Below are 25,155 nucleotides of genomic sequence, written 5' to 3'. Positions count from 1 at the left end.
GAGCGCTCCACTTCCTCGGAGAGAACCAATGGGGAGGGCGAGGTGGGGTGGAGCAGTCACATGACGGTGCGGGGCTCTGCAGGGTGCTGCTGGCGGGGGTGGTTTGTGGCAGCGGACGACCATGGTGAGGAGCGGCGGGGCCGGGTCGGGTCGGGTCTCGGCAGGCGGTGGCGGGGTTGGTGGGGCTACTGGGTGCGGCCCGGCCGCTGCCGTGTGCACGAATGGGAGGGGTCCGGTCCTCGCCAGCCGGTGGCCGAGGGGCAGGCCCGTCCGCCCGGGGCCGGGCTGGCCCCGGGGGCTCCTGCTAGGGAGCGCCGTCAGCGGCCGCGCTCGGTGGCCGTGAGGGCGCTCCTGGCCCTGTACGGGCGCCAGAGTTGGGCCCGGAGGCCGCCGGCCGGCACGGGAAAGGCTGAGGTGAGGGCTGGGCCTGCGATGCCCGCGGTAGCGATTCGCGCCGTGGTGACGGCTGCCCGTGGCCCGCCGCTGCCCGGGTCAGAGCAGTCACTGCCGTGCTGGGCTGCACCGAGTTTGCTTGTGGGGCCGCAGGGGAGGTCGGTGTATTGGCTGGGGAACCGCTGCTGCACCTGTGGCCCGAGTTGTGTGGTGTAGCATGCTGCTCCTGCCGGCCACAGGCTGTGTCCTCTTCAGCGCTGGCAGACTTGTTCCCCTTGTCCGCATCGCAGCCTCCCCCCGGGGCAGTTCGTCTCCCGACCTTCCAGGGCTGCTGTTTCAGACTGTCCTAGCGAACATCCTTTCTTTTCCTGCAGAGAAGATGCTTTGCGTTGCTGAGCCCATCTCCATAGAGCTTCTGGAGCACATGATTTTTTTTTCTGGAGCACATGATGGTGTTTATTAGAGAGGCAAACCTGAAGTTTCAGCATGGAAATAGCTTTTATTGAGAAATGCTTTTCGGTTCCCAGTAAAAATAAGGGGACAACCAAGTTTCCTGGTAAAACTGAAAGTCTGCCTGTTTAGTATGTCTTCTGCAGCATTTAATAATCAATCAAACTTTAAGCAGCACTTGCTGTAACCGTCGCAGCATATTATTTGACCTAAGTGTGGAGTTTAAACAGTAGCAATAGTATGTAGACAGTGGGGAAGAAACTAAGTGCAAGCTTTATAAAGCAGGAATTGCACAGTTCTTAGGCTTTTGGAACAAACTTTCTTTTTCAAATTATGTGTATGTTATCAGTTTAATACTACATCCTTTAGAGGTGAAGGGGGCAAAACCTGAATGTTACTTGAGAGATGAATGAAAAAAAAAAAATTAGGTAATGTGAAATGCCAAATCTACGTAGATGCTTAAGTACCTTTCACAAGACTGATTTTAAGAGGGTGCTGGCTCTTCTTGACCATCCCCTGAAGACAAAGTCCAGCCCCTTAATTCTTGTTACTGTCTCATGGCTTCCTGCAGCAGTAAGTAGCAGTTCAAATACGTGAAAAATATTTTCTTGTCTCTGGTTCATCTTCGAGCTCCTATATGTAAAGTTCTGGAGTTGCCTTCAGTAGTGCAGAGTAATACTTCCTATGGGATATAAAATGCTTATGCATTTTTGGTGCCTTCCAGGTAGGTCAGTGATTTTTACAGAATTGCTTGTGTGCAGTGAGGTTTCATCTGTAGGCTGGCAGCTGTCCTGATCTGCTTCTGTAGCTAACCCATCTTCTGTCTTGGGTGGTGTTAATTTTAAATATCTCAAGGGTGACTGGTTGGTAGTAGCCCTAATATAGCCAGCTAGGAGGAGGCAGAAAAACCTTGGATAAATCTCATTCATTGTAGAATCATAGAATCATAAAAAAGTTAGGGTTGGAAAGGACCTTAAGATCATCTAGTTCCAACCCCCCTGCCATGGGCAGGGACACCTCACACTAAACCATGTCACCCAAGACTCTGTCTAACCTGGCCTTGAACACTGCCAGGGATGGAGTGTTCACAACTTCCTTGGGCAGCCAATTCCAGTGCCTCACCACCCTCTCAGTAAAGAACTTCTTCCTTATATCTAACCTGAACTTCCCCTGTTTAAGTTTGAACCCATTACCCCTTGTCCTGTCACTACAGTCCCTGATGAAGAGTCCATCCCCAGCATCCTCTGCTACGCTGAGGTCTCCACACAGCCTTCTCTTCTCCAGGCTGAACAGCCCCAACTTTCTCAGCCTGTCTTCATACGGGAGGTGCTCCAGCCCCTGATCATCCTCGTGGCCCTCCTCCGGACTTGTTCCAACAGTGCTATGTCTTTTTTATGATGAGGACACCAGAACTGCACACAATACTCAAGTGAGGTGTCACGAGAGCACAGTAGAGGGGCAGGATCACCTCCTCCGCCCAGCTGGTCATGCTGCTTTTGATGCAGCGCAGCACACAGTTGGTTTCTAGGCTGTGAGCACACTGAAGCCGGCTCATGTTCATTTTCTCATCAGCCACCACCCCCAAGTCCTTCTCTGGAGGGCTGCTCTGAATCTCTTCTCTGCCCAACCTGTAGCTGTGCCTGGGATTGCTCCGATCCAGGTGTAGGACCTTGCAGGTACTAAGCAAAAGCATGTGAGTAAACAGAAGGAAAAGTCATGTGTGGAACAGGATGTGAGCACATGAGTTATCTAAAGAAAAGTATTTAATCATTTGGAGATTAGATGAAAATGTGCTTTAGAATGGAACAGAAGTAAAACCTTCCACTTGTTTTATTGATACTCTGCATCCAACTTAACGTACCAGTATAGCCAGAATTCAGGCTGTTTGATAGGCTCCGTAAGCTTGCTACGAATTCTGCTGTATTTCAATACTATGTAATTCTGAGTACTGAAAGTTACCAGATTGTAAGTGAAATGAGCATTGTAACTAGTCACACATTGACTCAAATAATAACCATCTACAGAGTGCAGCTAAATTAAGTGTGAAACTTAGTATGGAGCTTATGAAGTCTTCCCAAGGAGCTATTAGTATATAAGAAAATTCTACACAATAGGTGTAATATTTACTTTTTGTGTTGAAGAATATTATGTATGTTAAAGCTATTATGAAGAAAGGCATGGTCCAGAATTATGTTTGCTACTGTGGTAATACACTTTTCTAATTGTTATCTGCAAAATAGCTTGTATTGTCCACTCTGATCAGCCATGCAGTAGACTTCTCCCAGGCTAGTTTGAGGTTAAAAAAAAATAAATCTTGTTTTCCTAGTCCAAGGCAACTTGTAGATCACTAGCCTTCATTTAAAAAAACGAAACAAAACCAAACCCAACCAAACAAGCAAGCAAACAAACAAAAAAAAACACCCCAAAATAAAATGAAACCAAAACAAACCACAAACCCAAACAACAAAGAAACAAACCTGAAAGGAACAAAAAACCCCACACAGCGCACACCAAAAAACAGCTCCTCTCAACAGCTGCTGATAGTGCAGCTAATGAGGCAGTTCTCCTTATCATGGTGTAAACCTTTTCTCAGAGGAAAAAAGGTTAGGGACCAAGTAAAGCAGAAAATTGTGTTCACATCAACTCTCCTTTGTTCTTCAACATTTGCAGTATATCTAATAGGGGTAAGGCTCAGGCATTTTGAAAAGCCTGTAAATTGCTTATCTTGTGTTCATGCAGGAGTTTATGCCTTCTTGAGTATGTCGTTGACAAGCCAGAACATTGTGCTGTGATTGTGGAGTACTGCTGCTTTTCTCCAGTGTCAAAATCTGCTTCGAAAGCTTATGTTCCAGATTCTCGTTTGTAGGTTGACATTGGACTCCACAGCACAGTTGCATTTTTTTGATAAAATATCGCTTGAAAATGCCATGTTTTGTTATAAGGTTCCTAATTTAAAGTGGAAGATAGAGAATGTAACCAGCTTTATTCAGCATTGTACCTGACAGAAGATCTAGTTTCCAGTTTGGTGTGTGTCCTGCCAACTGTGGTTGGTAGGCTTTTAATGTGCGTTCTCTTTCCTTCAGCTGTTTTTTGCCATAACTCCCTCAAACTTCAGGTGCGTGTTATCAGGGTATGTGTATCTCGATGTGATCTTGTGTGTCAGTTGATAATAACCGTGCGTGGAAACCTCTGTCATTCTGAATCTGAAAGTAGCTTGCTTTCTGAAGTAGAAGGAAAAGGGTAAGCTGATAAATACTCAAACTTTGAAAAGTAAGAAAGAGTTGGAACTTGTTCGGTGTTGCTGCTCTTAAGATGTTTTCTCTTCATATGGAAGTGAAGCTGTTAACAAACACCGCTTTTGACTGCTTCTTTTATATGCTGGTGGCAGTGGTAGGTTATCTCACTACCTGTGTGGCTGTACAATGCCAGTGCCATCTTCTTTAGACGTGAAGTACAGTACCTTTGTAGTACAGACATCTTTGTTTAGACCAGTCACCTTCTCAGTCATTACACTGGAACAGATACAAGTATGATTTTAGTCTTAATCTTGAAGAGATACAGAAGAAAAAAATTGATTGCTTGTGGTATTGTGGAAATGCTTGTCAATTAATTCAGTAATGTACTTTGTACAGTCCCAGTGTTGAATGCAGTGTGGGACCTTGCTGCTCAAATATAGAGCAGAAATGGAAATACTGTCAATGTCTTCTGTTGATGCAGGCAGAATTTGATACAAAGCTGACTGGTTCAGTATAAATGTGAAAGCTAGGTCTGAAAGCAAGACTCTGAAACTCCGTTAGTTCCCTAGCTGTTGGTAAAAGGCAGTGGTTAAAGTTGCATAAGAAAGTGTATACCTTCAATTAGATATTTCTGATGAGAATATTATTGGTATTATGTAAAGCATAGTCTCAAACTCATAGTAGCCATTATGCTTTAACCAGTGTTTTTCACACCAAAAGTAAGGAAAGCGATGCACGTGTACTCTGCCAACTACTTCTTGGGGCTGTAGCAAATAGGTGTTTCAATAAATGCTTTAACTTGGTGTTGCTCTCAAAAGGCTGCCTTCTCACAGTCCTGCTTGCAATGTTTTATGTGGTTGTAGCATGAATGGTAAAGTGTGGATCAGCTGGACTAGTCTTCTGGCTTATTTGATGCTTTACAGCCTAAACAGCTTTCGTAGCACTACTCAGCCCTGTGGACAACCAGGGATGGCAGAGCAGGACTGGTGACTGTGTAAGCTTAGTGCCCATTAGAAAAAGGGGACATGGGAAGTCATGGTTAGTGTCAATGTTACTGTGCTGTTTCTGGCTGTGCTTTAACGTAGAGATATCTGATGTGATTACAGCATATGATACTCAGCTTAGTAGTGATGTATCTTCTCTAAAACACTAGTGTTCGGTTCAGGGTATGGTAGAGTGTGACAAATGTTCTGTCATAGGCATAATTCAGCAAGTCTGTTACAAGATGTTTTGATATTGTTGCACACCAATCCCAGCACTGTCATCTTCTGTTCTTTGAAATTCCGATCTGTTGTGGAATAAATAAAGCTTAGGAATTGCAGCGAAGTTTGCTGACAGAACATTCTTGCTTCACAGATGGAGGTTTTCTAAGAGTTTGTACCTGCTGGATGGCCTGGGGAGTAGGGTCATCTAGCCATGGATGCTACTGTTGCCTTATGCTTAAATTCTTTCTTGAAAGAGCTGCACTTTGTTATTAATTATAGAGAGCTTTGTAAGACGTGCAGTCACTCTTATTAGCATAAGTGGCTTTTTCTGTTGACTAAATAGACTTATTAATTAGTTATTGTGCATGGTTTGGATATTACTGAGGCACATTGAGTCACGGAAGTGTTCATTGGAAGGAACCTTTATCTCCTGTAACTTCCTCCTTGAAGGAGGATTATCACGAATGTTGAATCAACCTTGGTTTTGTCCAGCTGGGTGATAGAAAACCTTCAGGGGCAATTTCACTTCCTATTTGGGTGTGATGGAGGCAATCTATATGTGGAAAAGGGTACAGGGGAGAAGGGGGAAATACTGTCTGTGTCTCTTTAGGGAGATTCCAATTGCAGAACAAGAATATAATTAAGTATGGGAGAAAACAGGGGTGTACCGAGACTGCAGTGCTCTATAACCTGGAAGTTCTGATAAGTTAAACCTCTCTATTTTAATGAAGACCTCAGTTTTAACCTCAGTGCTCAGAAGACATTTATGGGGACTGCACTCGTGGGCTGTGTGGGAGGAGTTGGTACTGAGAATGCTAGTTTTAAGAATGTTAGGATGATGTAGCTCATAGCCTACTAGCTTGTTACTGAGATATAGTGAAAAAGAGGATACTTTCTGAATCATAAGGAAATGCAATATAATCCTTGGAAAGGCAAAAGATGTTGAAGGCCTTTGAGGAGAGGTAAGAGGAGGAGGTCACTGGGATTAGTAGTGGACATGAAGAGTTGTTGCTTCTTTTCAGTTTTCTATTGCCTTTTGTAAGTCACTTCTACCTTCCAGAAAGCACTGGCTGTACTTTATCCTTTGCTTATCTGAAGCTTGCCCTTAATAGAGTCCTGTGGCTCAGACAGCAGGTAATTGAGAATTGTGAGTATGGGAAAGCATCTGTGCACTTGCAGTGTGTGCAATCTGGGCTTTGCTTCAAAGCTCTCTGTAAAGTAACAGTGCTTCCTCTCAGCATAGGGATGTCTTTGCATTCTCTTGAAGATTTTTCTTGTCAGATCTTGCGCTGGATTCTTGACCTCTAAATGTTAGAAGGGACAAGTTGACACTGTTCTGTCCCCTTGGCTGTGCACTCCAAGAAGCAGTGGTGTTCACAGGCTACTCTTAACCAATCTCACCCCTGACCTGAGGTTTTTGTGAAGTCCTGGGAGCTCTCTCACTTGCATATCACACAGCTGTTTGATAACTCTTGAGTGATTACACTGCAGCGTCGCTTGCACTGTATTCTAAGCTGCAGGAATCCGGTTTGAATCAAGTCATAAACAGCTTCATAAAAATTACTGAGTTCTGTTTGGTTTTGTTTGTTTGTTTGTTGTTGTTGTTGTTGTTTTTTTTTCCTTCCAGCCAATAACACAGCAGTCTCCTCAGGATGAACAGGAAAAACTCCTGGATGAAGCCATACAGGCTGTGAAGGTGCAGTCTTTCCAGATGAAGAGATGCTTAGTAAGAATGTGACTTTAAAATGCAATGAAGCTTCTTGTCTGCTAGGAGTAAACCAATAAATCAATACTAATTTCCAGTACTGTGAAGAGAAGTAACCCAAGTATATATAGGTGGTAGATTAAGAAGTTTGCCTTGTATCCTGTGCTGCCAGGTGATTATATGCATCATAAGTCTAAGTTATATGAAGCTTAATAAACTGTGGCTTTCAGTAGGGTGGTGGTGTTGGGAAAGAAGTAGGAAAAGAAGAATTCAATTCAACAGTGGTCTGCTGGCAGCGTGTATTCTCCATCTGCCTTTTTAAAAGGCTAAAAGCGTAGCTTTCTAAAATACTGTGGTTGCCTGGTATTTCTTACAGAATATTCTCTCTTCTTCTATAGGACAAAAACAAGCTCATGGATGCTCTGAAACATGCTTCCAACATGCTTGGTGAGCTGCGGACTTCTATGTTATCTCCAAAGAGCTATTATGAGCTCTGTATCCTTTGAAAACAAATAGTTGAAGTGCTGAGTGAAATGTTCGTCTGCTTTTTTGGTGCAATGGCACCTCCTCTATCTCATGTTTACTACCATTTTTTTCCTCAGTATTTAGTTACCTGAATATATTGTAGGAGAAGATACACATATTTGCTCACTGTGTAAATTTGTCTTTCCCCTTTGGTATAAAGCAAGTCTTCCATATATTTTCTGTCTTCTTTTGGGAGCTTTCAGTAGTCTAGTTTCATAAAAAATATCAGCTGTGTAAAACAACTCTGCTTGCACTATGCTAGCCCCAACATCTGTAAAACCAACTTATTTTTTGCCCTTCATTATTTTATTAGCTTCTAATCACATGTAGTTCCTCAGTGTGTTTACTTGTGCATACTGTGGTATCTGAAGAAGTTTATGTGACTTAGGAACAGAATGTGAATATATTCAAATCCTGCTTTATCCAGATGTGGATGATGTTCTTCTAAAGACATAGTATGCAGTTACTTTAAATATGCTGTTCAATCACATTCATTTGCTTGCTCTTTTGACTTACGGGTTTTTTCCCTTTTCTAATATGCTAAAACTGACAATTGAAGGCTTCGGGTTAGTTGTGCATGTTTATCCCAATAGTGATTATTGTTTCAGAAGTACTGCCTACTTGGGCATGATTGTATTTGGTACAGCATCTTTCCTTTTTGGTGTGAATGAGCAAATTAGTATGTAAATCTGTTGTAGATACTTTAAATTAAAATCCTTAACTATGAGAAAGACATGGCAATTTCTGATGAGCTGCACTACTTGGAAGTCTACCTGACAGATGAATTTGCCAAAGGAAGGAAAGTGGCAGACCTTTATGAGCTAGTACAGTATGCTGGAAATATTATTCCAAGACTGTAAGTGTGTGTATGTTACCGTGTGTTAAAAGTAGTTAATAGTGGTTGGACTCTGGGTGCAGATAATGATTGACTCTGCATTCTTGCTGTGAATTCACAGAAAGAATGTAGTTTGCAATGGTGAGCAGTATTTCTGCATATCTTAGGAGAGGATTGCTGTGAGACTTCTGAGATATAGGCCAAGAGTGCAGCTTTAGAAGGTCAGTTCTTCCTGCCATTGTGTTGTTTTGCACATGACCAAGATGGAAGCACATTGATACTGGAAAAAAGTTAGCTTTTGAGTAAAGAGCTGGTCAGTGGAAGATGAGTACCACAGTACTAATGGAAGATTAGTACCACAAAAGTACCACTTTCTGATCACTAAGATTGATTACACATTTATTAACATTTTCAATTATCTGTTAATGAACTTGTACCTGAGGATCCAAGTCTTAGATTCTCACACAGAGCAGATGCTTCATAACTGTTTGTCTCTTGGAGGGTAAGAAATGTGAGAAGGAAGCTGAAAATTTCTGTGACTTAATTTTAAAAAGCTTTGTGGTTCTAAGTGTGTGCTTTTGGTGTTAGCATGTTACAGATGATATTGGAAGGCTTATCTTTAAATATATTACCATTGGGCTGGAGTAGATCTAGACAGTCAGACTTAGGACTCGGATTTTGTTCGGTAATGCAGTTATTAACTCCTGACGTTATGTTCATGCCAGGAAGAGGCTTTGGAGACACAAGGCTGCGTCCTCATGGAGTTTCTGGAGTTTGGCTAATGACTACGACAATGTCTTTACCCTTCTGCATAATCATTTGAGTTGTCTTCTTGCCTGCTTGATGTTGACTCTTACTATCCCTCATGAACATTTCTGGTGCTTTCACGAAGGTTCTGTGCACATCCATGCAGGAGACAGAGGTGTCAGATGCTTGAGGCCTCTAAACAGAATATGTGAAAGTCCTGAGTGTTGTGAGTTTTTTCTCTTAAGCTGAAGGGGACTCCAGTACACTGGAGCATCAGTCCTTTGTGTCTTACATGTCCCTTCTACGTTTCACTTAATACAGAGATGCTGAAAGAATGAGTACAGGCCTGGGGATTTCTGAAGAGCATAACACCTCTCCTGCTAGACTAAAGTGTGAAAGAGGCTTAATTGCTTCACCATAACAGATTACTTATCTATATGTATTGGAGATGTTTTCCAATTTAGTGGGGTGCTGGAAGTACAGACAAGCTAATCTGAGAGCATTCAGAACTTGATGTATGCTAAGCATTTAAAAATTCAATGCACAAAGTGTTGTGATGAGGCCACGTGGCTATTCAGACTTTCTGTGCTCTCTGGCAGAAGGAAACAGGAGTTGAAAGCTAATGTAATATGCAGAATTATGGGACCTAGATGATGTTGTGTTGCTTTCTGTGCTTTGGTAATACTGCCAGGATGGAAGAAAGGAACTGTTACCTATAAGTATGATATTTATAGTTCATTGTTTGATTCTGTGCCTTTTGCAGATATCTCCTGATAACAGTGGGTGTTGTCTACGTCAAGTCATTTCCACAGTCCAGGAAAGATATTTTGAAAGACCTGGTGGAGATGTGCCGTGGAGTACAGCATCCTCTTAGAGGCCTGTTTCTTAGGAACTATCTCCTGCAGTGTACCAGGAATATCTTACCAGACGAAGGCGAGCAAGCAGAGTAAGATCATAGAATCCCAGACTGGTTTGGATGGGAAGGGACCTTAAAGTTCATCCAGTTCCAACCCCCTGCCATGAGCAGGGACACCTTCCACTATAGCAGTTTGCTCCAAGCCCCTGTGTCCAACCTGGCCTTGAGCACTGCCAGGGATGGGGCAGCCACAGCTTCTCTGGGCACCCTGTGCCAGCGCCTCAGCACCCTCACAGGGAAGAATTTTTAAAAAATTGTTTTAAACATAACCTATTTAAATTTTCTGTATGACTTTCTTTGGGTTTGTGATAAGCAGATCTGTTAAGTCTGTAGAGTTCTAACGGGTATTTTGTCCATTAAGAATTCTCTTTCAGATCTAAGGTTTCTCACAACGCAGGGTATGAACCTGTGTTTATCTGTAGCAGTTATTTTTCTTCTTCCTAGTAGCTGGTGTAGTGCTGTGTTTTCAGCTCTAGTCTGAGAACAATACTGATAGCACATCAATGTTTTTAGTTGTTGTTAAGTGTTGCTTACTCTGATCAAGACTTTTCAGTCTTATGCTCTGCCAGTGAGGAGGGTCATGAGAAGCTGGGAGGAAGCAGAGATAGGACACCTGACCCAAACTAACCAAAGGGGTATTCCATACCACAGTACGTCATGCCCAGTATAGAAACTGGGGGGAGCTACCCAGGAGGCCCAGATCATTGCTCAGGTTGGGTTGGGTATTGTTTAGCAGGTGGTGAGCAATTGCATTGTGCATCACTTATTGTTTTCCCCTTTTAGTTTTGTATTCTCTCCCCTTGTTATTCCCCGTATTGTTATTATTATTTGCAGTAGCAGTAGTGGTTTTGTGTTATACCTTAGTTACTGGACTGTTTTTATCTCAACGCATGGGATTTACATTCTGTCAGTTCTCCTCCTCATTCCTCTTGGAGCTGGTGGGGAGGGAAGAAGAGGGGAAGTGAGCAAGCGGCTGCATGGTTCTGAGTTACTGCCTGGGCTTAAAACACAACAGAATTCTCTTTCAGAACTAAGGTTTCTCACAAGAGAGGGTATGAAACTTTCTTATGAGCCCACTATACTCTTCCATACTCTCTTACCTTCCTAAAATGGGATGTTCACCAGAAGGAGGGATGAATACCTCTGACAGACTTCCTGTTCCTAACCTGTCCTCAATTGCAGTGAAGAAACCACTGGAGATATTAGTGATTCAATGGATTTTGTGCTGCTGAACTTTGCTGAGATGAACAAACTTTGGGTGCGAATGCAACACCAGGGCCATAGTCGGGACAGAGAGAAAAGGGAACGAGAAAGGCAGGAACTCAGGATCCTAGTGGGAACAAACCTGGTTCGCCTCAGTCAATTGGAAGGTGTTAATGTGGAACGATACAAGCAGGTAGGATGTCTGTCCATGCTTTTTGACTTCTTTTACTTTTTTCAAATGAAACCAGTTTGGACTTTCAGATAGGCAGCTTGAAGTGTTACAGCTGTGCGGAAAGTTCAGTAATCCTGGTGCTTCTCAAACTCTTCACCTGAGTAAAAGTTGGAAGGCTAATAAAGCTGTGTAACGTGTTGTGAGGCTGAGGATGACTCACGCATTTTTCCTTTAAGTTTGTGTGTAATGTTGACAAGAAGTTTTAAAACTTTCCTTCTTGGTTCCCATTTTACTTACAGAATGAGTTGATTTGAAGGGATGTGTACGCATACGAAGTTCTGTGGTAGACTTTACTACTTAAACGAAGCTATGCTTCCCAAAGCATTCAAGAGAACTGTTACTGCATGAAAAGATAGTCAAGCAAATACATTAATTAGAAGTTTGTCCTTTGAAAGTTCTACCATATAGCTGCTGAAAAATATTTTTAAGCAGTGCTGCTGAGACCGAGTAGTAGTATGTGCCAGCAAAGCTAGTAGCACTGATGTTCTAAATCAGTTTGCAGATTGTACAATGTGTGAAAGGGACAGATGTCTGAGACCAGGAGATTTTTTTTTTTCTTCTGAAGGATGGAACTGCTGAAAACTGGGACTTTTTATCAGAAAAAGTAAGGAAAGTTTGAGAAATGTTAGAAATACAGGTCTGCTTGGATTAAATGTGCAACTTTGAGTATAAACTTAGAAAGTAATTGTCAAATCACTGCAAAACTCTTTCTCCTATTCCAGATTGTTCTTTCTGGAATATTGGAGCAAGTTGTAAACTGTAGAGATGCTTTAGCTCAGGAGTACCTCATGGAGTGCATCATACAGGTGAGCTGCTTAAATTCAATTTCAGTGATGGGACACAGGGACACTTATTCCTCTATTTTTAGTCAGATTCAGGCTTTCATCTCTTCCTCCTGAAATGGAAAACTTCATCAATCTTACTCTTACCTAGTGCCTTATCCCATATTTTTTAACAGATGAGCAAAGTGGAAATGAATTGATTTTGTGCTCCTTCTGCTGCAGAAGCTTGTAAACATCTGAGCTGCAGTGCCTGCAGTATGAATTATAATAGACAGCTTGTCCCCCAAGTTACCCGTTTGTCTTGCACCTCTTGCTTCATGCAGTTACCCAGTAATGGTCAGCTTGGGGAGCTCTAAAGCACTGGTAGGCCAGTCCATATTTACTGTGTGGCTATCTGCTTTAGAATTACTTTTTTGCATTTTACTGTTGTGTAACAATTGGCAAATTCAATTTGATGTATTTTTTTGGTAACTAATGATGACTATTATATTGATCTAAAACTTTAGGTTTTTCCAGATGAATTTCATCTCCAAACCCTGAACCCATTTCTCAGAGCCTGTGCTGAGCTGCACCAAAATGTGAATGTGAAAAACATAATTATTGCTTTAATTGACAGGTGAGTGACCATGGGGGTGGAAATTGGCTCAAAATTAAGTTTGTGTTGTGCACAAGGAGATGATAATTCTTCCAGCATTTGAAAATTTTCCATTTTTGATATCATGTAACTTCACTGTTTCTGTGTATTTCCATCAGCTGTAATTAAGGCTGTGAATAACATAGCTTCTTCCCTCTGGACTCTGCTTTTACAGCTTCCAATGAAACTTGCTTTAAGGACTGATTAAAACTTGTAAACAGATTAAGCCAGAAAACAGCCCATTTAGTATCGACCAATTTCATGTTTCTGAGCTAAAGTGGTAGCAGTGTTCTGCTTTGACAGCCATATCAATCATAAGTATCTCTTGAAACCCTGAAAATCCTCATGGCTAAATCGCATATTAAGGATACTTTACCTTGCAATTTTGATAAGAGCATAACATAACACCTCTAGTAGGAGCTAGTAGGAAATGAAACTACCTTCTTAATTTCTTAGTTTACCACTAACTTCCTGCCTGTTCTCCCAGAAGTGTTTGTCCTGTGGAGATACAGCTTAAGACTGCTTGCACTGAATTCAGATATGCGGGAGGAACCATAGAATCGTTTAGTTTGGAAAAGACCTTTAAGATCAAACTGAAGTTTTGATCTGTATCCTGAAAGGAAGCAATGCAAATTATCAGTGAATGCCTGTACTTTTGTAGTGTGGAAAGGAAGTGCACTTTCCTGGCTTTTTGAAGCCTCAGAAAAGCTTTGTCCAGGCATTTGCACACAAATGTATGTTCCTTTGTGTATTTGGTCCATGTACCAATATATGGACTTCAGTTGCTATAGGGATATTGAATCCTACTGACATTCAACAGTGAGTATAGTTGTTGTGGTTTTGTTTCTTTGTCTTCTCTAATGTCTGGAGATGGAACATGTATATACTAAGCATGAATGGTATAACTTAGGATCTTACAGTAAAAACAAATCTGTAGCTTGTTTTCTTCAGGTTACATCAAATCTATTTGTTAAGGACTTCAGTCTTACTGGAGTAACTTTCAATATTTATGCACTTGGCAGAGAAACAGCTCTGCCTTCATCCAGAGATGTTCACAGGAATTCATTGTTTTTCTGCACTTTGCAGTTGTGGTTTTGTGAGGGTTTTCACAATTTAGTTAGCTTTAAAAAGAAAAAAAAACAAACAAACCACAAAACCTCCAAATCCCAAAGGCATTGCCTGTAACAGTCTAATTTCTGAAACTGTCTGTCTTGTGACTGCTTTCAACAGAGGTCACAACCTTTTTCTAGCTTCTTACTTACATTAGTGCCTAGCAATGTGATTCTTGCAAGGTTTTCCTCAAGTAGCTTTTGCAGTCATGTCTACTTAGAGGACTTAAACAGCTTTGGTATTACCTCCACAGTAAGTTTTCACTGTTTAAAACAACAGCAAGCAACTGACTTAAGACTGAGCCTGCTGTCCTCCTAGACTTACCACTACTGTGTTTTTTGGGCCGCTAATAGTGTCTTCCAGAGCTTTCTCATTTGGCTATAGGACAAAGGTAAAAATGTGGTGGTGTGATGTTCATCATCTTTGTACTATGGCAAGTTGTGCTTTTGACTGTAGTGTTACTGCAAATATTGGAGGATGGATCTGTCCTGTGTATGTAGGGAAGATGTTCTTGTGTTTAGATTGGCGTTGTTAGGAGCAATTGTTGTGTGTTTCAGTATTGTGTAGTTCAGGTGCGAATCTGCCCATAGGGGTAGTGCCTTTTGGCATTTCTCATCTTTATTTCAGCTGGTATAGGATAATTGAACATCTGTGACTGCTGAGGAAGCTTGTGAAGCTGTAGTCCCTATTCCCATGGGGCTTTCCCATTATGCAGTCTTTCTGCAAATAGCCTTGCTGCTTTGGGGTCTTTCTTGCCTTACTCAGCCATTCACAGCTTTTAATTATGCTGCCGTCTGCCTGCAATTTATCATACTTTGTAGCATGCTGGCCTTACCTTCTGAGCTGTTGCCGAGAAAAGCTGCCTTGTCCCTTTGAGAAAAAGCAGTGATTGTTCCTGGCTTTAGAAAGTCTTCTTGTTACCACCCTAATGAAATACAATAGTAGTTCAATGTCTGTTTCTAACTGGCACCTCAGCCTTTTCTTACCTGCCTTTTTGTTTCAGACTCAAAGTTCATTCAAAATTAAAGTTTAGTAACTTAAAAATTTTAATCAGGTGCTTTTTCCTAAATACTTTTGTATTTAGTATGTAGGTCTTTCTGTAATTCAGTATAGAATAATTCCATAGCAATTAGAAAGCAAAGACAGCAATGCTGAGCTTTTTTTATGCTCTAGCCCTGGTAAGTTGCTTGCCTTCCTGTAGTGTTTCTTATGTTGTGTCTGATTTTTGCAGAAATGGTGGTTGGAGTGACTTTCTCTTATTACAGATAGAGACAGGTCTACAGCATCCTTTGGATGCGTGCTGGATAGTGATATCTTGCTTTGGTCGTACCCCCCCCCCAAAAAAAAAAAAAAAGTATTCTTCTCCACTTCAAATTTGCATTGTAGTTTGCTCTTTGCAAACATTGGAAGTACCAAACATGTTGGTCTGTCTTTGGAGACAAAGCATAGTTAAGTCAGCATATTTCTCCTGTTTTTTCTGTAGAGACTGTTTTGCAGAGAATGCTACTGGATATCTGACTTCAGTAATATCACTGAATAGATGCAGGATATTTGCTCTTCCATCAGCTGAGTAGAATATTTCTTTCTCTACTAGAACAGAATATTTCCTCCTAGCTGAAAAACATGGGATTATGAAACATCCTTCTTGCTCTTTCTTTAGCTTGCCATCTCTGTCAACACTCTTTTCCAGGACTGATATTTAACAAGCTCAGTTGCTCTTGAGATTTCTGACTTCCATTAATTTTCTTTTTGCTTGTAATAGAGCTTGCAAATATACCAAAGGACTTGCTTTGCCTGTCAGTATCTCTTTCTCGCCTGCATCTGAGAAGTTGAAAGACTTTGCTGACCAAGCTGCTTTCCTTTATGTGTTACCAGGTTAGCTTTATTTGCACATCGCGAAGATGGACCTGGTATCCCAGCAGATATCAAACTGTTTGACATATTTTCACAGCAGGTGGCTACTGTTATACAGGTATGCTGGGTATTCTTGCATGCAGTTTTGGGATGGTTTTGCAAGTTATGTGCTTTTTTTCAATCCACTCGGTGCTGTCTTAAATTTCAGTCTCGTCAGGACATGCCCTCGGAGGATGTGGTGTCTTTGCAAGTTTCTCTCATTAACTTGGCTATGAAATGCTACCCAGACCGTGTTGACTATGTTGATAAGGTGTTGGAGACAACTGTGGAAATATTCAATAAACTTAATCTAGAACAGTAAGTAAATATCTCCTGTATTCTCTTTGGTGTGGTGATTAATACTTCAAAATCTTGATTTCTACGTTTCATATTTAGCAAAATAGCAAACATGCTCTGATGTGTAAAATTAGTGCCTTTGGTCCAAGCTATAGAGGATCATGATACACTACTGACTAACCAGGACTTGCTCACCTATGTATAAATACTACTGCCCCACTCTACAGTACACGATGTGTATGCCAAGCAGTGTGTAGTCATTATCTGTTCATCCTTTACAGCAGCTGAGTTCTTCCCTTGCTGAATTTGCAGCCACAATCTCTGCTTCTGCCATCAGCAACTTAAAGTGTGCATTTTCCACTGTACGTCCTAAAGAGCAAGATAAAAGTTGGTTTGATACCTTTTTCTTTCTCCTTATCAGCAAGTTGCTTAGATGTTGTGCTATACATCAGAATTGGTGTTGAGACAGACTTTAAATCTGTCTGCATGTGTGAACTATTAATTAATTTTGTGTTTTGCATGGTTTTTTTTTAGTATTGCAACAAGCAGTGCTGTTTCAAAGGAGCTGACTAGACTTTTGAAAATCCCTGTTGATACGTACAACAACATCCTTACAGTTCTGAAGCTAAAACATTTTCACCCACTCTTTGAATACTTTGATTATGAGTCCAGGAAGAGCATGAGTTGTTACGTGCTTAGCAATGTATTGGATTATAACACAGAAATTGTATCCCAAGAACAGGTATGACATAAGTTAATTTGAACTGCTGTTTGAAGATTTGAAAACAAATACTGAGTGACTTAGAATCATAGACTTCATGCAAGGCATGCTTTGTTTCCTAGCCTGCGTACTTCTGTCTTCCCATCTTAGTAGCAGAGCTTTATCCCACATGATAATTCGTCCACCCATGTTCTTAAATATCTTGTCTTTGCACATCTTACCTAACCTCATCCTAGACACTGTTTCTGTTAAATTTGAACAAAGACCCTGAACCCCCTTAAAATTACCTGAAGAAGACTGGATAGTAGTTTTGGAATCTGAATTTCCTCTGTACTGCCATGCTGTCCCACTTGTGCTAGGAGGGACGGTACTTCAGGGAGTAAGGCTAATACCTTCTAAAGCATCACCAACTCAGACTTTGCTCATGCTTCATCAGCTCTGTGAATGGCTGTAAAGATGCTCCCAGTTCAGTTCAACTTATGCTTATAGGCTGCTTTGGTTTAAACAGAGCTATTGTTGCCTTTAACAGGTTGATGCTATCATGAATTTGGTATCCACACTGATCCAGGATCAACCGGATCAGCCTGCTGAAGATCCTGACCCTGAGGACTTTGCTGATGAGCAGAGTCTTGTGGGGAGATTTATTCATCTCTTGCATTCAGATGACCCCGACCAACAATACTTGGTATGGCCATCAGTGCTTCTAAATGCTCGTGTTCCCTGAATTGTCAGTTCTTCCTTTATTTACTGTACAAGACTTCAGTGTAGCTGGGACATCACTGTAGTGTCTGGGACGTCAGTGTGTAGCTGGGACATCACAGTGTGCTGGGGCATCACTGCTCTGGCGCTACATATTTGGTAGAGAACATTGTGTGACACGTTTAATGCTAGTATAAGGACTTTAAGGTGGCAGTTTTGATGCAACGGTATTAGTTTGTACTTTTTGATAAGCATTACAAATGCTTGTATCAGATTTTCCTGCATTAGAGGAACAGTAGGAAAAATCCAGGACTATGGGATTTTCATAATTCTTTCACAGTATTTCATTTTAAAGTATGGAAGAGGTCTGAAATGCAAATTCATTCACCTTAGTGCATTACAAGCCAAAGTGTCTAATAAAGCAAGTAATAGGTGATGACAGATTTCTATTTACTCATGTTGTTTACATGAATTCTAGTAACTACAATTCAGGTAATCTAGAAATGTATGTAGGGTTGGACACTGAGCTTCACTTCTAGTGCTTGTTTCAAAGTGGTAATGGACTGCTGTGACTAGACAGCAAGGTAATAATACCTGGCTGTAGTAACCTAGTCATCATTGTTCTGACACTTTAAATAAAAAATCTCACCTTTTAACTCTAATCTAAACTCAGAAATTTGATTTCTGAAGTTTTAGTGTGAAATATGGTACATCTGAGTTATCCCCTTTGAAAGGAAGTCAGGTTATTCTAATGTCTAGCTTGCCTTGAATGGATTGAATGATTTCCAATATCTGAGATTTTTGCTATTACCAAGAATTCTGGTTGTGAGAATACATGACTAATTGTATCAATGGATAGAAATAATCCCAAAATAAGGGGAAGGGGAGAAGCCAGGAGTAAAACAGCTCATTAGTCTCTCTCTGCTCATTGAGAACAAGGGCAAAAGGCGAAGTATCATGTTCATGTTGTATGTGTGGCTTGTGCTTAAAACTGAGAAATGCAATAAAAGAAGCATTAATGAGCATAATGAAAACCTAAAAGCAGGGGGAAATGGCAACAGTTGCAGGTGTGGCTATCAGAATGTAGTGCTATAGTCTCTCTCAGAGTATGAGATGCTTTACGGACTTGTGTGTTCAGTTTCATGAAACTTGGCTTCTTACTTTTATGTTCTTACAGGCTACTGTAGGGAAAAATAGTCCTTTTGTAGCTTCCATTGCATTGAGGACAGAATGTATCTGATTATTAAATGGAAGCTCAGGCAACTTCCATCTTCCTACACAGTCTGAAATGTATCTGGAATGAATATAGCCCAACAAGAAGTTTGTGGAGATGATACAAACTGCACACATTTAATTCAAGTAAAGCAACTTGTATGTAGTCCTCCCAAAATACTGCAGTCTGCCTGATGCTGCCACTATGTTGTTCTGATACTATAGAGTGCAGACTAAGTTACAGATACGAATAACACACATTTTCAAGAATGCTGTAAGCTTACAGTGCTTCTATTCTAGATCCTCAACACTGCCCGAAAGCACTTTGGTGCAGGTGGGAACCAACGTATTCGTTTTACACTGCCACCATTGGTTTTTGCTGCATACCAGCTTGCTTTTCGCTACAAAGAGAACTCCAAAGTGGTAAGCTGACCTCTAGGTACTCTTGTGTACTTGCATCATTTGGGCTTTCTTAAAAATGCATTTTGTCTGGCTATGTCTGTATGCTAAAACTTAAGGTAGAATGCTAAGTTTTTTGTTTGCTTTTTCTTGAGGCAGGTTTTTACTAAAGTAAAAGTAAAGAGCTTTCTAACTTAATGGAGGATTTTTATCAATTCATACTAAATTACCTCAGCACTTGAGGAATGGTGAAGCAGAAATTGGCTAGGTGTTTATTCATGAAGGTGACTGATGTGTTTTTATCTGGGGAGACCAGAGAGCTGGGACACTGGAAGTGCCAGCATGAAACCAGTTTAAATCCAGATATTGAAATTCATCAACTTCTAATTCTGTAGCTATGCTATTTTAATGTTTCTAAAAGCAAGTGTTTCTTTGTAGTTAGCTCACACAGTAGTTGCAAAAGTGCACACTCAAACAGTCACTGGTCCATCTTGGCCCTTTAATACTTTCTGATTGAAATAGTTAGCTAAAATATTACTTTCCCTTATTCGGAGGATATATTGTGGGGAAATAAGTTAAAATGCTGTTTGTTAAAACACTCCTCAAAATGAATGTTTTAAAATTCTCTTGCCTTCCTGATTGATGCTCCAGACTGAATAGAATTTTTCTCCGTTTAACTGAGCAAAAGCCTCATTAGCTATGTTCTAAGCGTGGCTGTGGTAACTGCAATTACTTGTGAGGAAGGTTTCTATGAGCTTGTAGGAAAAATGGGTATGAACTTTTTGTAAATGGAAGAAATACTTTTGTAAACACCCACTGAGGTCAACACAGTACTGCTAGGGCACTCAATACTGCTTCAGTAAGTGCCCTAGCAACAGAAAACAGATGAGCATTTGACAGATCTTGTTACAATTTAGATTCTCTTTGTAGAAATAGTCTTGTTCAAGCTTTGGCTTGTTCCTCTTCTCTAGGATGACAAATGGGAAAAGAAATGCCAGAAGATCTTCTCGTTTGCTCATCAGACCATCAGTGCTCTCATCAAAGCAGAACTGGCAGAGCTGCCTCTCCGTCTCTTCCTACAAGGAGCACTGGCTGCAGGAGAGATTGGCTTTGAGAATCATGAAACTGTGGCCTATGAATTCATGTCCCAGGTGAGTGTCCAACTATAACACTCATTGTTCTGTGCTACCTTAAAGTTGGCTTGGGTAGGTTTCCTGAACACTAAACCATTCAGTGTAATTAAAACATCTTGAAATGATTGACAGCTAATGCTACTAAGTAGAAACTCCTCATCTTAATTCTTGCTTCCCAGGCTGCTGTGGAATTAAGCTCCGTTGCTACTGATTTGAATACTCAGTTTGACAACATGTGGTATGTTGCAACACTGCCTCCTACTCGCATAGTTGGCTCACTGGAGGAGTGCAGCTTTCTCAACATAAAAATGCTCCTTCACTGCTTCCATGCCTGTCACAGCTCCTGCTGTCAAGCAGGTGTTGTCCTGACCACAAGCCCTCTTTGAAAGTTCTCTAAAATTTGCACTGTTCACACCTGTCATGCTGGGCTTTGCTAATTAAAATCCTTGTATTGAAACCGATTATGAGTGTGAAAACCCACTTCAGCCTGTTTCTTGATCTTAAGCCTTACTTGTTGCAAAAACATTGCCATCCTTCCCATCAGATAAAGAACCAATGTATTTAATGTTATCCACATTGCAAGATTTGTCCTAATGTTTCCTCTGATACTGCTACTAATGCTTATTCTTAAACCAAGTAGCTGATAACCTCCGCCTTTCCTCACTGTCTTCTATCAGTTGCTTTTATAGCACAATTCTGAAGATGAGAGCAGCATGACAGTTACGTGCCTTCTATTCAAGATGGTTCATAGATTCATAAGACTTTTAGTCTCATATTTTCTCTCAAGGCTCTTCATCCATGTAGCAGCAGTGCCAATGATTTTTACCCACTCTGGTTACTGACCTACCCCTCAACTTCTGCTTTACTGTTCTGTGTGTTTCAAAGAACCAAATGCTCTCCAGGGACTACTAGTGCTACAGAGGTTCCATATTCAAACAGATGCTTGAAATGAGGAAAAACTCAATCTTCAGGTTATATGTAGGATTGCGTTCATTTACTATGACCACTTAAGAAGTATTTCATGGAAGATTTATTTCCAGTCTGTGTACTTAACGTAATTTTGACACTCTCAATGAAAGATCTGTTTTCCTGCCTGAAGCTTTTAACTAATGTAAAACTGGACACTTTACTGTCTTGTCACTGGCACGTGTGATTTGGGTTTTTTTGCTGATGTGTTCTAAAGCAGTGATTAAGAGTCTTGCTTTCTCCTTTGACTAGGCCTTCTCTCTGTATGAAGATGAAATTAGTGATTCAAAAGCGCAGCTGGCTGCAATCACCTTGATAATTGGGACATTTGAGAGGATGAAGTGCTTCAGTGAGGAGAACCATGAGCCTTTGAGGACTCAGTGTGCATTGGCGGCCTCTAAGCTCCTTAAGAAGCCAGACCAGTGCCGGGCTGTGAGCACTTGTGCCCATCTGTTTTGGTCTGGCCGAAATACTGACAAGAATGGAGAGGAGGTAAGAATAAAGGGACAGCAGTGTAACACATCCTACCTCTGCCTTCCTTCTCTTTCCTCTGCCTTTCTTCTGAAGGCACTTGCTTCTGAAGTAGATACATCACTTAGTGATGTAGACTTTGTTGAAATGTGTTCTAATGTATAAAGTTTCTAAATCTCACTGCAGTGTAAGCTGCATACGTACCAAAATGGAGACAATTCAATTTTAAGGGTGGAAGTACCATTTAAACTTTGGAGAGGAGTTGGAGACTGGCTGTCAAAGTAGAGTCTGCATTTTGCATGTGTCTGTTATTGTAGATGTGTTACATGTGAACTACTAAACTTCCAAATTAAAGATACGCATTCTTGAAATTAAATGTAAAAAAAATAATTGTGTATTCTTCAGGGCTGGTGACATAAACTGTTGTAATTACGAAGAGCAGTACTTGAAATCTGTCTCTCAAAGTATGCATTAGTATATGTATTACAAGATTGAGTTCATTCATCTCATTATCGAGGGCTGTCAACAACTGTTCATGGTTTTGCCTGATTTAACAAGACTTAAACTGTCAAGGCAAGCTTTCAATGACAGCTTGTTTGCAGAGTTTGCGTAGTTTTGTGTTTGTAGTGGAGCACCAGGAAATGTGCCAAGGGAAGAGATGCTGGAGCTCCCTAAGGTTGTTATTTCTTCTAATCTTTGTTTTTTTTCCTTCTAGCTTCATGGAGGAAAAAGAGTGATGGAATGCCTAAAGAAGGCTCTAAAGATAGCGAATCAGTGCATGGACCCCTCTCTGCAAGTCCAGCTTTTCATAGAAATTCTGAACAGATACATCTACTTTTATGAAAAGGAAAATGAGGCAGTGAGTGGAAATGCACTCTCTCTATTGCATCTTTTTAAAAGAGGATTTCTTTAAGATCTTCATTCATGCTTATACCCCAAATCATATGTCTTCAACTTGCTCTGTAGTTATAAGAGGCATAAGTTCTGGCAGTAAAAGTAGCCAATTCTGGATATGGTAGTAAAATCTGGGATAAAGCTTCATTCTTACATGGGTGGAAACACCAAACGTTTTCCATTTAGTTATGAATTTAAATATTGTGGGACTTAGATACCAGAAATATTTATTAGATCAAAACTTACTAGGACTTGAAATCTTACTACTTGCTCATCTAACTTTACAGGTACATAATATGTACATAAGGGAAAGAAAGTCGTTACTTTCAAGTAGTGATTCAAGGTCACTGCTGAGTGCATCAGATGGTTGATGTAAGCTTTAGTTTTGAGAAACAGATAATGACATCTCATCTACCAGTTTAAATTCTGCATCTCCAATATGGGACAGTTGTTGCATATACTTGCTGTTAGCAGATAACTAATAAACTTTTTGAAAAAGCTGTTTGGTCAAGTAGAGATCAGCACCCCTTCCAGTGTCATTTTTTGGTCAAGAGCAGATGTTGATGAATACCCTGTACTTCTGAAAGAATGTCTAAAGAGATTTTGGGATTTGCTGACTTCACAACAACTGAACTGCCTCCTGCTGTAGTGTTCTAGTATAGGAGATGCAGTATCTGATGGACATGAAAATAAAATCTTGAATTTCAAAACACTTGGCAGATGTAAAAACAGTCTTTGAATTCAGTGGTGGTCTGTGTATTGCAGGACTCACTAGGCAAATGTGCTTTCCTAGGCAGTGACTTAGTCACTAAGAACTACTTTAAATCTGGTATTACCATCCTGACTGACGTCTACAAGAAACATTATATTAGAGCGCACAAACAGTCTGATTATCCTTTTTTCATATAAAGCTTTTTCAATTTATGTTGAATAAACTGGAGAGAAATGCTGTAGTAAAAGTCATAAATCTATCAGATTAATGACTGATTAAACTCTTTACATTTGCTGGCATGGGGCAATTTCCACAAAGCTCTGAAATCAGAGTAGCCCTATGAGAAGCAAAAGAAGGCTGTCTCCAACAGTTTGTCTGCATACAGCCTTGCCAATATTTCTAAGAACTGTCCAAATACCGGCAGTTTAGATACAAGTCTGTTACAGCCAATGTCAATGCACTTCTATGCGGGTCTTGCTGATGGCTTCTGTTTATGTTCTCCTGTAGGTGACAATTCAGGTTTTGAATCAGCTGATACAGAAGGTAAGAGAAGATCTCCCAAACCTTGAGTCTACCGAAGAAACAGAACAAATTAACAAACACTTTCACAACACACTGGAGCACTTGCGTCTGAGGAGGGAATCACCAGAATCTGAGGGGCCAATTTATGAAGGTCTTGTTCTTTAGGGGGATACACACTGTACTTACTTCTTTTCATTTACATACCATATGGTTTATTTGTTTTTCTTTTTAAGGTAGATTCATAGGTTGAGCCTTTCAGAAATGTCAAGTTAACATTCATGTGTTCAGTCTGGCACTTCAAACACTTGCGTGGCGTACTCTTTACAATTTGAAAGGTTGGACTAGCAACTGCAGGTTTTGTCAGTTAGCATGGCTGAAACTTTCTTTGAAATCCATGTGACATGGTAAGGCTCTTCAGGTTCTAATTTTTCTTCTGTTTGTTCACTGTTGCTTCTGTAGCACTAGAGTTCTAAATTGGCAGTGACTGTCATCTGAAACTGTGTCTGATTCTTACACAGAGCATCAGATTTTTGGGATTATTGTATGTCAAATTCTGCTTGTGCTTTTCTTTTAATGCAAGTTAAGACTAAGTGTAATATTTTTCCCTAAAAACTAGAATATATTAATGCATGTTTGGAGAATTTTAAAACACCATGTTCAAAGCCAGAAGTTATATTTTGCATATTAAGGCTCTGTGACATTCAGTGAGGGCCAGTACTGTGCACAGGGTATATTTATCAAGATAACTTTGTTCCAAATAGTATAAAAATAGAGAAATTGCAATCTATATAGATATGTATAACCTTCATTACTGTAAATTTAAGGGGAAACACATTACACAAGTTTATTCAGTATCATGATTTTGCACCAGTGAAACAATAAAGTTGCTATTAACGCATGTTGTTTCATGTCTCTTCAGAGCCCACTGTTGAATCCAATGTTAATGTTGAACCTTTTGATAAAACCAAAAGAACTTCTGTTTTGTAGGGACAGAAAAAGCAAGGCATAGTTAACCTGGACAAGCTGGGAAGCTGCTATGTTTCTGATGTGGAAGTTTATCATTCAAACACAGTATTTTTCCAACTGATGCTGAGATGATGTGTTCACATTTCAGAATGCTTTTATGACATATCTTGAGAGTGGTAGAAAACTACTGGATTCTAGGTCTGTGCTAGAGTAATGAGTGGCAATTACATGAAAAGCCACAGGAAAGAGTGGTAGAACAATTGCCAATGGCAACTTCTGTGAAAACTGGTCTGGTCT

The 25,155-nt window shown here is 40.5% G+C and overlaps 1 protein-coding gene across 3 annotated transcripts; it reads left to right on the top strand.

The window, feature by feature from the left end:
• The first annotated feature begins 64 nt into the window (after positions 1-64).
• On the top strand, positions 65-24,790 carry VPS35 (VPS35 retromer complex component). 3 transcript variants are annotated; one of them, XM_080636639.1, is made up of 17 exons: positions 65-124; positions 6,912-7,010; positions 7,388-7,484; positions 8,247-8,370; positions 9,860-10,042; positions 11,195-11,408; positions 12,170-12,253; positions 12,736-12,845; positions 15,849-15,945; positions 16,036-16,184; positions 16,698-16,905; positions 17,414-17,569; positions 19,096-19,218; positions 20,166-20,345; positions 21,546-21,785; positions 22,480-22,623; positions 23,878-24,790. In XM_080636639.1, exons 1-17 carry the CDS (start codon positions 122-124, stop codon positions 24,055-24,057), a joined length of 2,391 nt encoding a protein of 796 aa, XP_080492765.1. In that variant the 5' UTR covers positions 65-121; the 3' UTR covers positions 24,058-24,790. The 3 variants fall into 3 exon arrangements, with proteins under 3 accessions (XP_080492765.1, XP_080492767.1, XP_080492766.1); XM_080636640.1 differs by lacking the exons at positions 65-124; positions 6,912-7,010 and adding an exon at positions 7,021-7,161; XM_080636641.1 differs by lacking the exons at positions 65-124; positions 8,247-8,370 and having other exon boundaries at positions 6,922-7,010; positions 7,388-7,436.
• The last annotated feature ends 365 nt before the right edge of the window (positions 24,791-25,155 follow it).

The sequence above is a fragment of the Psittacula echo genome, assembly GCF_963264785.1.
Source record: "Psittacula echo genome assembly, chromosome: Z".
Taxonomy (NCBI): Eukaryota; Metazoa; Chordata; class Aves; order Psittaciformes; family Psittacidae; genus Psittacula; species Psittacula echo.
The sequence above is the reverse complement of the archived record's forward strand: the minus strand, read 5'-3'. Positions and strand labels throughout refer to the sequence as shown.